General features: G+C 35.0%; 3 protein-coding genes across 4 annotated transcripts; 1 reads left to right on the top strand and 2 right to left on the bottom strand.

Moving 5' to 3' along the window:
- Positions 1–827: 827 nt before the first annotated feature.
- On the bottom strand, positions 828–5,126 carry LOC109158067. 2 transcript variants are annotated; one of them, XM_019305895.1, is made up of 6 exons: positions 4,943–5,126; positions 3,456–3,631; positions 1,747–1,930; positions 1,418–1,524; positions 1,214–1,329; positions 828–1,151 (listed from the first exon to the last, which is right to left on the bottom strand). In XM_019305895.1, exons 1-5 carry the CDS (start codon positions 5,012–5,014, stop codon positions 1,248–1,250), a joined length of 621 nt encoding a protein of 206 aa, XP_019161440.1. In that variant the 5' UTR covers positions 5,015–5,126; the 3' UTR covers positions 828–1,151; positions 1,214–1,247. The 2 variants fall into 2 exon arrangements, with proteins under 2 accessions (XP_019161440.1, XP_019161434.1); XM_019305889.1 differs by having other exon boundaries at positions 837–1,329.
- A 1,016-nt stretch (positions 5,127–6,142) lies between these two features.
- On the top strand, positions 6,143–8,462 carry LOC109161292 (patellin-4-like). Its single transcript, XM_019309627.1, has 5 exons — positions 6,143–6,560; positions 6,777–7,328; positions 7,495–7,619; positions 7,728–7,869; positions 8,045–8,462. The coding sequence occupies exons 1-5, from the start codon at positions 6,288–6,290 to the stop codon at positions 8,324–8,326; spliced, it is 1,374 nt and encodes a 457-aa protein (XP_019165172.1). The 5' UTR covers positions 6,143–6,287; the 3' UTR covers positions 8,327–8,462.
- Positions 8,463–8,704: 242 nt separating this feature from the next.
- On the bottom strand, positions 8,705–9,950 carry LOC109158805 (myb-related protein Myb4-like). The gene is made up of 3 exons (XM_019306706.1): positions 9,812–9,950; positions 9,383–9,506; positions 8,705–9,164 (listed from the first exon to the last, which is right to left on the bottom strand). Exons 1-3 carry the CDS (start codon positions 9,948–9,950, stop codon positions 8,705–8,707), a joined length of 723 nt encoding a protein of 240 aa, XP_019162251.1.
- Positions 9,951–11,756: the final 1,806 nt, after the last annotated feature.

Raw genomic sequence — 11,756 nt, 5'->3', positions numbered from 1 at the left:
TAAAATGTGCCCTTAAAAAGGAATCAGAATTTTCCATCCAAACATTTTTATGTTTGGTATGGGCAAGAATCAAATTTAGAAATTAAAGATTTGTAGAAGAGAGAACCTACGTAAGAAACATATGAAAAGGGAAAAACATAAAGGGGATTCTGTGTTCAGGAAGATAACTTAGTCAAATCTTAATTTTATATATACAAAAATCATTTAACATAAAATCATATTATTAAAAAAAATAAATGCATATGCTCAAATGAAAATGGTCGTTGAGTGGGTGGCAAATTATTCAGTGGACTCGGGTTCACCTTTCACAGTTTACATATTAAATGTTCACAATTTATATACTACGAACACACAATCTTAACATATATGTAATTGATTAGCTTTTTATATTCATAAGTTCCTTTCAAATACTGCAGTCACACAATATTAACATATTAGGATTTGTAAACATTCTACAGCTGTTATGTGCTTTGATTTAGAAAGACAAAATGTATATTATAGAATTTCACAATTCCAATGCTAAAAGTACACAATTTATACGTAATTTAGAACCAAGGTCCACCTTGGACCTTGGTCCATAGTATAACAACAACTTTGAGTGGGTGGAATATGACTCTCATATTTAAAAGTCATGTGTTCAATTCTATCGATCAAGCCCATTACACAGAATATTGCATTTTATTTATTTATTTTATCATGACACGATATCTTAAAAAGTGTTATATACTTCTAGCTAGCAATCAATCAATCAGCCATATTGGGGCATAATACAACTTGCGCAAATTCCTTTTCGTCTAATTATACTCCAAAGCAGATAAGATCAATAATACCAAACGTATTCCATCTTTTCATTTTAATTTTTGTTGGTGTGACACATATCAATTGGCACGAAAGAAATTGACCAACATAATCTCTTGACCACATATGTAATTTTTCTCAAAAGCTTCACCAAAACCCCTCAATAAATGGAGACTAGTCTATAACCAACAACATAATCTCTTGACCATTAGTCGTTTTTTAGTTAGTTCCATGCTATGATTCCATCTGAAAGCAAGGTAAACTAACAGAATAACAGCTAGAAATGGGTATTTCGATGGGTGAAAAATGATAAATTAGCTACGATCCCACAGGAAATGACTTATTCTTGTGATAATTGCTCACGGTATAAATAAAATCATGCTAGCACACAGAATAAACCAGAGAATGGTATGATTGAACTGAAAGGATCTACGCATTTTCTTGGCAGTCTATGCTTTGTGATTCTTTGCCATCTCGTCCACATCCAGCTCGACTTCAAGCACAGGTGTATCCTTCTGGATGCTAAAATTGCTGGAAAAAAAAAAAAAACAACTATATTTTATTACAATCAGAATTTTTAACGTACCATAAATAGTCGAACCACGATAAGAAAACAAACCTGTTGTTAACAGGGCCATGATCAACAGCTGATTTTAGACAGTAAATAACTCTACCGATTATATCAGCCATGCAAACGGGGCCAAATGTTCGGCTATCATTTGCATCCTGTTATTAGACAAAGGAAAATGAATCTAAATACTATCTCAGAGCGTGTGTGCAAATTACAGAGCTGTGGGGTGAAATAGTTCTTTTTGAACAGTATCAGACTTGTGGAGTTGTGGTAGGTGAAATTAAGGTTCTGGTTAAGTTAAACAAAAAGAGAAAACTGAATGTGCAGAGGCACTGAGGCAGATAATGCAGAACGAAAATTTTGACAAGTGTATATACCTTGGGCTTTATGTTTTCATTGTCAGCTACTACCCAGCACTGATCTTCTTCAAGTACAAATGGTTCATCTTTTTCATCAGTGGAAGCCATCTCATATCCTTCAATGGCAGCCAATCTCCGCACCAGAAAATTGTCATGCTTAACAGGGTCCCTAAGGACTACAACATCTCCTACAAAAACTTTCCTGTGAAAGAATGATATGAACTCTAAGAAAAAATCGAATGAAGAACACAAATGAAATCATAAAAGCCAACTTTCATGAGCAGAGCTAATTTTAACAGTGAGGTCAATTGAGCCCACTAGAATTTACAACACTCATGGATATAGTGAAATTAGTAAATTATTCCACTATTTTCCTATAATGACTAGAGAAAAAATTATGGGTTGGGTCAAAAAAAGAACATAGATTCAGTTAAAAGAGAGCATTTCACATAAAGCATTGGTTTTTGTTACTTTATTTTGTAGACTACAAAAACCTTTTCAAATTTAAAGAAAATGAAGGCAAAAGGCATGACAAAAGCTCATGGAAAGACTGGTGCAGAAGCAGGGTGCTTTCAAAGAAATTCAATTTCTCAACTAGCATATAATTATTGTAGTGTTTAGCTCTCTAAAATGTTCAATCAATAAGCATTATGAGTTTTTTTGTGTATATTGTATTCACCTTGGATAAATACTTCGAATGGTAAAACTTCACTTACTTCAATTACTCTTTTTCTCTCAAGTGATTTTAAGTTACTTTCATAGTTTACAAGTTCAAATCTAGTATAATGATACATTACAGATCCTGCTGCCCAACTAGTTCACACTACCTAAAGATCAAATTAGTTATATTGTTTCCTTTACTAGTTTAGTTATATTGTTTCCTTTACTAGTTTAGTTATATTTCCTTCATATTTAGTTTAGCAGTTTTAGAATATTATTTCCTTATATCTTTGGTTGTAACTCCTATATATATGGGAGAATATTAATTTGTCAAGTTAAGTTGGAAATTGAATAAAATCAAAAGGAAGTTTCTTCCTCCAACTTCTCCTCTCTTATTCTATATCCAGCCACCATAGGTAGACCACCTGCTTCCTCCGTTAACCATAGACCTGTGACGCGTAGTGTATCTACTGAAACATATCATATGCTGACTTCATATAATGTTTGGATAAGGACAATGTACACAGCCTTATGTTTTCCTCTTGTAAAAATAGGTATTATATATACGTGCAGAAAAGAAACTTTCAGAATGAAAGTAAAAGATAAATCACAATAAAGACGTCAATGATTTTTGTTCAATGCTTATATAAACAAAACAATGAAGACAATATTAGTTTATTAACCAAAATGACACACACATATGTATGGGTGTGTTTTTTTTCTCCTTTTTCTTTGTGTGTGTGTGTGTGTGTGTGTGTGTGTGGGGGGGGGGGGGGGGGGGGGGGGGGCAGTAGTGTTTATGCTTCCATTGACTAAAATAATGAGAGCAAACCTTTAACCTGAAATACTATTCTACTACCACTAAAAAATCATCTCAAAGGAAAAGTCAACTCCGATGCATTCTTTATCTCAGAGGAATGCTAATGACTGATTTATCTCAACTTTGCATGTATTGAAAAATGGGAGGGAAGAAACTAAGCAAGAACCATATGTCCATGATTCAGAGCAAAGAAATCTTTTTAGCACTAAAATAACTCATCATATACCGTTGAATGATATAAACTTACATTGGATTTGGCATAGGTATCTTCCGCACAAGTAGGGTTCCACCCTGAGCTCCTACTGTTGGTGCCATCTCTTCTCCTCCTTTATTGAAGTGCACGAATGTTAACTTTCCTTGAAAGAAATGCTTAAATATGGCATCACCAGCTTCTCTCTCTGTGATATTTCCTGCAGTGTAGTTCTGCAACAAAATGTGCAACCACCACAATGAACAACAACCAGAAGTTGGGATGGATTGAAAAAAAAAAAAAAAAAACACCAATAACAAGGCATAGTACATTGGTAAGCAAATCCTCTTGCCCCCACTAGGGAAATGCAAAAATAGCTATTTGAAGCACTTGCATTAAAATAAAGCTGAAGGATACTTCTCAAACTCTACACCCATAAAGTTCATCCATCAACGTCATCTTGCAAGTCCAAACATCTGCCAATTAATTGCATATAGGTTCTCTAGGGATGATACCATCATTTATCAATCCCAAGATAAAGTGATAAACATTGAATTGCATAGGATGGAGCCAACCTAGACCTCATGGATCATTTGAAATCTGTTGAGCTAGTTATTGCTGTATTTTATGGTGTTTTTTAATCTCCATTCTTCTCAAAGGATTTCCTATCCAAATCTTAGCCCGCAATCAATATTCTGCCTGAGACTGACTTTTCACACAAAATTTGGGAGCTTACTCAATATTTTCTATATATGAAGATTAGAGTCTTGCTTTGCACTAAAGAATAATGCAAGGTTGGATAAAAATTGCCATCCCTATCCAAATCAAAACACAATTCTTTTTTTTTTTTAAATGGCTTCAAGACCAAACAAATGCATAATACATCCAGTCATCCACTTAATAAAGCCTCCTTAGTTATGTTGTGCTCGTTACTTTCCTCTCCGTAAAGTCCTACACTTTATGGTATTGAGAGGAGATAAACTTGGTAAACCCACAGTACGATAAACAAAACTCATTTTAGCTAATACATACTACATAAAAAGTTATCTTGAATCTTAAATCAGATGTTATTTACTTCATTGAACATAATAAGCGTATCACCAAGTCTATATCTTCCAATAATCTGCATCATAAAGGCCTAGCATAGAAAATGCAATCAACCTCACTCTGCTTTCAAAGGGAATGTTTTAGAGACTTGACCTAACTGTCAAACGGTGATTACTAGGCAACATTCGTAATCCATATGCACTCACTCAATACTTTCATTCGATAAACCAAAATTAGAACAAACAATTCGAGAATTCGAGAATACAGGAATAAAACATCAATCTCAAAGCATGATACACCAAATTAACCCCACAAAACGAAGCATTAATTGTCCACAATTTCGGAATGCTCAATCAGCAATCGTTTGATGAACCAAATTTTCAGAACAATCTTACCAAAAGCACGTATTGAAACAGTAGTAACAAGAGTTTAGTTGAAAATATAATCGATGCGTATTATGTATGCGTGCGAGTGAATAGAGAGAAGGAGAAAGTGACCTTCCAGCAGAGATGATACGCATACTCGGCTTTGTTAGCTAGGTAGCGGATCCAGGTAGATGTGGAAACCATCGCCGATTGGGTTGCGTTCTTGCCGTAGCTCAAATGTCGTCGTCTTCGCCGGAGTCGGGTTTTAGGCTTTCAGGGTTCTAATCTTAAAACCTCTGCTCATTTTTACGATTATTTTCATTATCGATTTTGGATTGGCAAAATTACCAAATTAGCCATCATAGACTTCCCGTGATAGTGTGATACCTTACAAGCTGAAATTGTTAAGGGGTAAAAGTATCAATTTTGGTCCAAAAGAGATGGTTGGGTGGGTGAAGTATAAATGTATAATTATTGTACTTTATGGTCATGAGTTTGATTTATGTCAATAATTTTTTGATTGAGCCTATGCAAATGGACTTTTTATCACGGTTTTATCTCACATATGTGATTTAAGGGCTATTGCACATGAGCGAAGATTACTGATATACACCCTTGAATAGTTGTTATATATGTGTTTCTCTTGTCACCAAACAAAATCTCAATTCTGTTTTAATATTAATTTATGAAGAAGTGTCTTTTTACAATATAAATAACATAAATGTAAGTATGTAACCTAATAACTCGAGATGATGGGTAAAAACTAGTATAGTTACAAATTTGCACGTGCGACTCGAACTAATTTTAAATTAATCTTTTAAATAATAATGAGGATACTATATACTAGCTATATGCACAAAAGAAAAATAAAAACATAATTGTGCCCAACATAAAGACATTGGTTTCATTTTGTAGAAAAATATATACTCCATATAAAAAAAAAAATGTACATATTTTATACGAAATAAAACTAATTTAATCAAACATCAACAAAGTTGCTCCCTTAGGTCGAGCCCTATTAAGGAGTAGCTTTTGTAAGGATATTGTTATGTATACATGAGTTTGATCTCCGAGTTGTAATTATGTATTCTTTTTAAACAAATAAATACTATAAATGGGTTAAAAATAAATTAAACCAACAAATTTGGCATGAATAATAGTCCATAATTAGGATCAAAGGCGTCCGCAATTGGCGGCAGCAAAACCAATTCACGGCGTCTTGGAACATAAATCTAATCTGATAAAACAGTATTTTGCATGTTCTTCACAAAATTGATCGATCGATGTTATTATTATTATGATTATGATGATCATATGATGATATATTTATAACGTGACTCAACTCTTTTGCCGAGGAGGGGAGACACGTCCATCGCCGGATCGGAAACAGATCTCTGGCCGCGCGTGCTCCTCCGATCATCATCAGACGCCGACGACGACGACGTTAAATTAGTTGACAATAATAATATATAATATAATGCCGGAGCAAAATGTGTCCCCCTCCTTGGACGTCGACGATGAGGAGGAGGACAACCGCAGCATCATCATAAACGATGAAGCGGACCAGGAATTCCTGTCGGAGCCGATCCATTTCGGCCCGGAATCTCAGGACGACGACGAGGATGACGACGACGGCGAAGAGATGAAGCTGTCGGCGAAGATGGCGTTGCTGGATTTCCGGGGCCGGATAGAAGACGCCATTCTCAGCAACTACCTGGTGTACAACAAGAAGAAGAACGACACCGAGAAGGTTATCGCACTTTTGGTCCCACGACTATTCTAGTACTATCAGGTTTGATGCACGACTTTCAAACCTTGCAATCTGGATCCACCACTGTTTTTTTTTGCAAAAATGGTTCTTCTGGCCTATTTTTCGTCAGAGGACCATTTTTACAAAAAAAAAATATGGATTGAAATTGCAAGGTTTGAAAGGAAACTAATATAATTAATGTGAAATAAATTAAAGGTTATCTTCTCGAAGAGGAACCTGGAAAACCAGAGGGATATGACGCTATGGGGGGTGCCATTGTTGTCGAGCAAGGGGCACCAGGGGACGGACGTGGTCCTGATGAGTTTCTTGAAGGCGAGGGATTACAAGGTGGCGGAGGCGTTCAAGGCGCTGCGGAAGGTGCTGCGGTGGCGGACAAAGCACCGAGTGGACGGGATTCTGGACGAGGAATTCAGCCCGGAGGTGGAGAATATGTGGTTCACCAACGGGAAGGACAGGAAAGGGCGGCCGATTTGTTACCAGGTGCTGGGGAATTTCAAGAAGAAGGATTTGCAGAGAGAAATCTGGGGGACACATAATCAGCACCGGAAGGAGTTAGTCCGGTGGCGGATTCAGTGCCTGGAGAAGGGAATCCGGCTGCTCGACTTCAAACCCGGCGCCCAACACTCCTTAGTTCTCGTCACGGATCTCAGGAACTCGCCGGGAACCGCCATGAAAGAGGTCCGCTGGATTACCAGGAAAATGCTACGTATAGTTCAGGATAATTATCCAGGACTCATCTACAAGAATGTGCGTATAGTTATATAATCCTCTTTATGATTCTGTGTCAATTAGGGTTGAAGAGTGAGTTTACCTACACCCTCAAATAGTGATTGCTATTTCCCCAGTGACTCGAATAATTTACAGTTTTGGTAAAACAAATTAAATGTTTTAATTAAGCATTATATTATTGCAGATAGTGATAAACGTTCCTATCTGGTATTCCACGTTCCATGCATTCAACCTACGAGTGATACAACAAAGAAGCAAGACCAAGTTCATCTTTGTTAAGCCAGCAAGAGTTACAGACACACTCCTCAGGTACCTACCACTTCATTTTATTTGATCCGGGTTTTAATTTGTTGGATATTTATATATATTATTTGATCTCTCTCTCTATATATATAATATTATTGCATATATATCCAGGTACATTCCAGCTGAACAATTGCAGGTGCATTATGGTGGCATCAAAAGAGATATAGACGATGAGTTCTCCCCGGAGGACAAAGTCCTAGAGGAAACCCTAAAACCAAGCATAATTTCCACCATTAAGATTCCTGCCAATCAGGTAAATATATACATAAAAGCTCCTCACTCTTGTCCCTTAAAAAGGTCAAAAGTTCGAACCACTTATCGTATAAATAGAAAATTCAATCTGATCCTCTTAATTGGGCCAGTCCGGTGTGAATGAGAATTAGTCTGAGTATAATACAGGTTTAGTCCAGATGTTTTAATGGTGACAGGTTGACATGACAATAACGTGGGATTGGATGGTGGTGGGGAACGAGGTGATGTACAAGGAAGAATTCGTCCCGGAAGACGATTGCTCCTATAACGTGTTGCTTCAATCGGACAAGAAATTAACGGGTTTAGTCAGGAATTCGTTCCACATTAGAGAACCTGGAGAGATAGCCATCACCATTCACAACCTCACATCAAAGAAGAAAAGGGCTTTCTATAGGTCTAAGACCAAACCCAGTGTGTACCAGTTTACAAGGTCCACAAGTGATCCGATCCCTAGCTAATTTTATTTTATTTTGGTTTTTTCTTTTTATTTTTTCCTTTTTTGTTTAATTTAACCTCTTATCTTCTTCTTGTTCGTTTGGATTGTTAACTTCATGCAATGGTAAATACACAAATTCATTCTTGGCCTTCTTGTCATTTTTGGTTTAGTTTAAGCCGCTGATCTGACCATCCAGTTATATATGACAACTTAAATTGATTTATCGTTCTCTTTGAAATCTTTTACTATATGGGATACAATGCGGGGATCATCAAATAGTGACGGATTTTTCTAGTCACGCGAATATACAATAATAATTCTTGAAATTTCATCCAGATTTATTTGGTAAAATTAAACGAAAACACAAAGGGTTTTGCAGCCTGGTAAATGGTAACAGTGATTAATTCCAAAGATCCAGAAACTCATCATCATTCCAGGTTAAAAGGTGGTCTTGCCAAAACTGCAGACTGCCTGGATCAACCCCACCGACATTAAAGTCGGCGCCGTTAAATTCAAACCCAGATTTGTCGTTTATTTGTGTCCAAAACTGATCATCATCTCCGGCTGAGCCGCCGTCGGAGGGATTGTTTGGGGCCGCCGCAGCAGCTCCGGCAGCACCACTTGAGGATTTTGAATGTGGTGGAAGAATATTATTGGTGGCAGGATCATTGTCCTCCGCCGGCGGCGACGGCGCCGCGCCCTCAAAATTGGTGGCGCTGTCGTTTTTGAGGGTGTCGCCGGCGACCTGATTATCGGCTGGAATATCGAACTCGTGCAATCTCTTCTTCAGACGAGTGTGCCATATGTTCTTAATCTCGTTGTCCGTCCTTCCCGGCAACTTTGCAGCTATTAAGGCCCATCTACATAGTAGAATTTAACGTTGTTGTTAATTAATGACCAAAAAAAAGTGTTACAAAATTTAACTGTAATGTTTTTTTTTTTTTGCTATTATAAATTAATGTCTTTTAAACATTTTTAATTTGCAACCGTATCAGAACAAAACTCGTAACTTTTTCAACTAATCAACTAAAAGTTAATATTATTCGTCAATTGTAACCATATTTAACTACAAATTAACCTGTTCCCAAAAATCTTATGCAACTTAACAATGAGAAACTCTTCTTCACTTGTAAAGTGTCCCCGTTTAATGTCCGGACGGAGATAATTCACCCAGCGAAGCCTGCAACTCTTCCCGCACCTCACTAAACCTAACAACAAATCATTAGATTCATTAAACTTATCTCACACACACATTCTTAGGAATATTTCTCCACACACACACATATATATATAGACAAATACCACACACATTCTTAGGAATATTTCTCCACACATACACATATATATAAACAAATACCAGCATTCTTAGGAATATTTCTCCACACATACACATATATAAAAACAAATACCAGCATTCTTAGGAATATTTCTCCACACATACACATATATATAAACAAATACCAGCATTCTTAGGAATATTTCTCCACACATACACATATATATAAACAAATACCAGCATTCTTAGGAATATTTCTCCAATTTCCATGGCCATATTTATTTATGTGGTTGATGAGGATTTGGTCTTCTTCTTTGCTCCATGCACCTCTCTTCACTGCCGTTTTCTCACAGCATGGAGCTCTCCCCATTTCTATACCTCTCAATTCTCCACCAATTGTTATATGCCAAGGAGGGGAAACCTTCCACTTATATATATATATATATATATATATATATATATATATACTGGTACTCGAGCGAGTGTTATAATTTTATAATTTTAAGGTGATATGTCACAAAAAATAATTCATAATATTTAAAAGAAAATCACGTATCCATAATTAGATATAGTATTAAGTCTTAAAGGATTTGATTGAATATATATATAAAATTTTGGTACAATTTTTTTTTAGATAATTAATAAATTTTAGGTAACATAGGGAGATTCTCAAATTCAAATAATATTTGAGAAAATAAAGAATTTGATATATATATATATATATATATATATATATATATATATATATATATATATATAGTTTAATTTTTAAGTAATAGGAAATTAAAATTCACAATCACTATTCTAAAGTATTCACAAATTAAACATTCTCATGGCATAATCCACAAATCATACATATATAAGAAATACTCCATACTAGAAAGACTTTATAGGACGACTCCACTAAGAAAGGGTTGGCAAGAATTGAACTCGTGATATTTTAATATAAAAATTATACTTCACCTACTTAGTCACACCTTAGGAACATTAAGATGGATATTTCGATTTGCATACGTACTTTTTTTCAAGAAAAAGTATTTTGATTCACAATTTTTTTTCTTTATCCAATGAGATTAAAATATGTACTAATAAAAATAATATTTCCTAATTAATCATTTTCCATTACTCAATATCTTAGGATAAAATATTTAAATTAAAGATCAACCCCTTATTAATAACGTAACGTGCCAAAATCGAAACCATAATATATTTCTGAAATATATTTACGTATGAAGCAATTGATTCTTACTTTAAATATTGTGGGTAAATTAAGTTTTTACTAAATGTGCAACGTTTTTAATTTATGAAATCAAACATTATGGATTTTATATTTATTAATATAATAAAAAGCACAAATTGCAATAATAAAGTGATTTAAATTTGAAAATAAATCATTTTTTTTTAGGTTAATTGCACTTTCGGTTCATAAGTATTTTAAAGTTTTGTTTACCAATATATGATATTTTAAAATTTATGAAAAATTGTAATTTATTCCTCCCATAATATGCCAATTATCAATACCACTCCTAAATTATTAGTGGTGTAAATATTACCCCTCAATTTTCAAAACGGTATATATATTGTCCCACCCGGCACGTAACGGACTTATGGTTAACTGTTAGTGTCCACCGTTAAGTAAGAGTAAATAGGTAAATTTTTTTTCTATTTTCCATTTCCCCGTTTCCTCTTTGTGTTCGACGCTGATGCTTGGAGAAGAGACGACAAAAGACAACTTCTTGTTGCAATTTTTTTCTTTCTTTTGTCTTCGTCGATTGTTCTCCTGCCGCCGACAACAAAGATTTTCATTCTTCTTCCCCTTAAATAATTGTGATAAACAACCCTAATTAATTATTGAAAGAAATGAATATGATTTTAAGTTGGAAAATTTTGGGAATAAAATCAAGTATTTGTTAAACAAAGTATGACTGCTTCAATTGTTCAATGTTGAATAGATGCTAGACCAGTTCAATCCAATTATTTTTTTACAAACTCCTTTCTCATTTACACCAATAACTACTCACAAGAACCTCAAACATCACATTTTACAGTATATTAAAGATGCATCAAGCAAAAAACATTTAAAAATTCCTAGCATCCATATTACAACATATTCATCAACATACAAAGTAAATAATGCCAACGAATGGATCACAAACGGCTTCCGAAATCCAAAGAT

This window comes from Ipomoea nil, unplaced genomic scaffold (assembly GCF_001879475.1).
Source record: "Ipomoea nil cultivar Tokyo-kokei standard unplaced genomic scaffold, Asagao_1.1 scaffold0302, whole genome shotgun sequence".
NCBI lineage: Eukaryota > Viridiplantae > Streptophyta > Magnoliopsida > Solanales > Convolvulaceae > Ipomoea > Ipomoea nil.
Note: the sequence above shows the minus strand (reverse complement) of the source record. Positions and strands in the feature narration are given on the sequence as shown.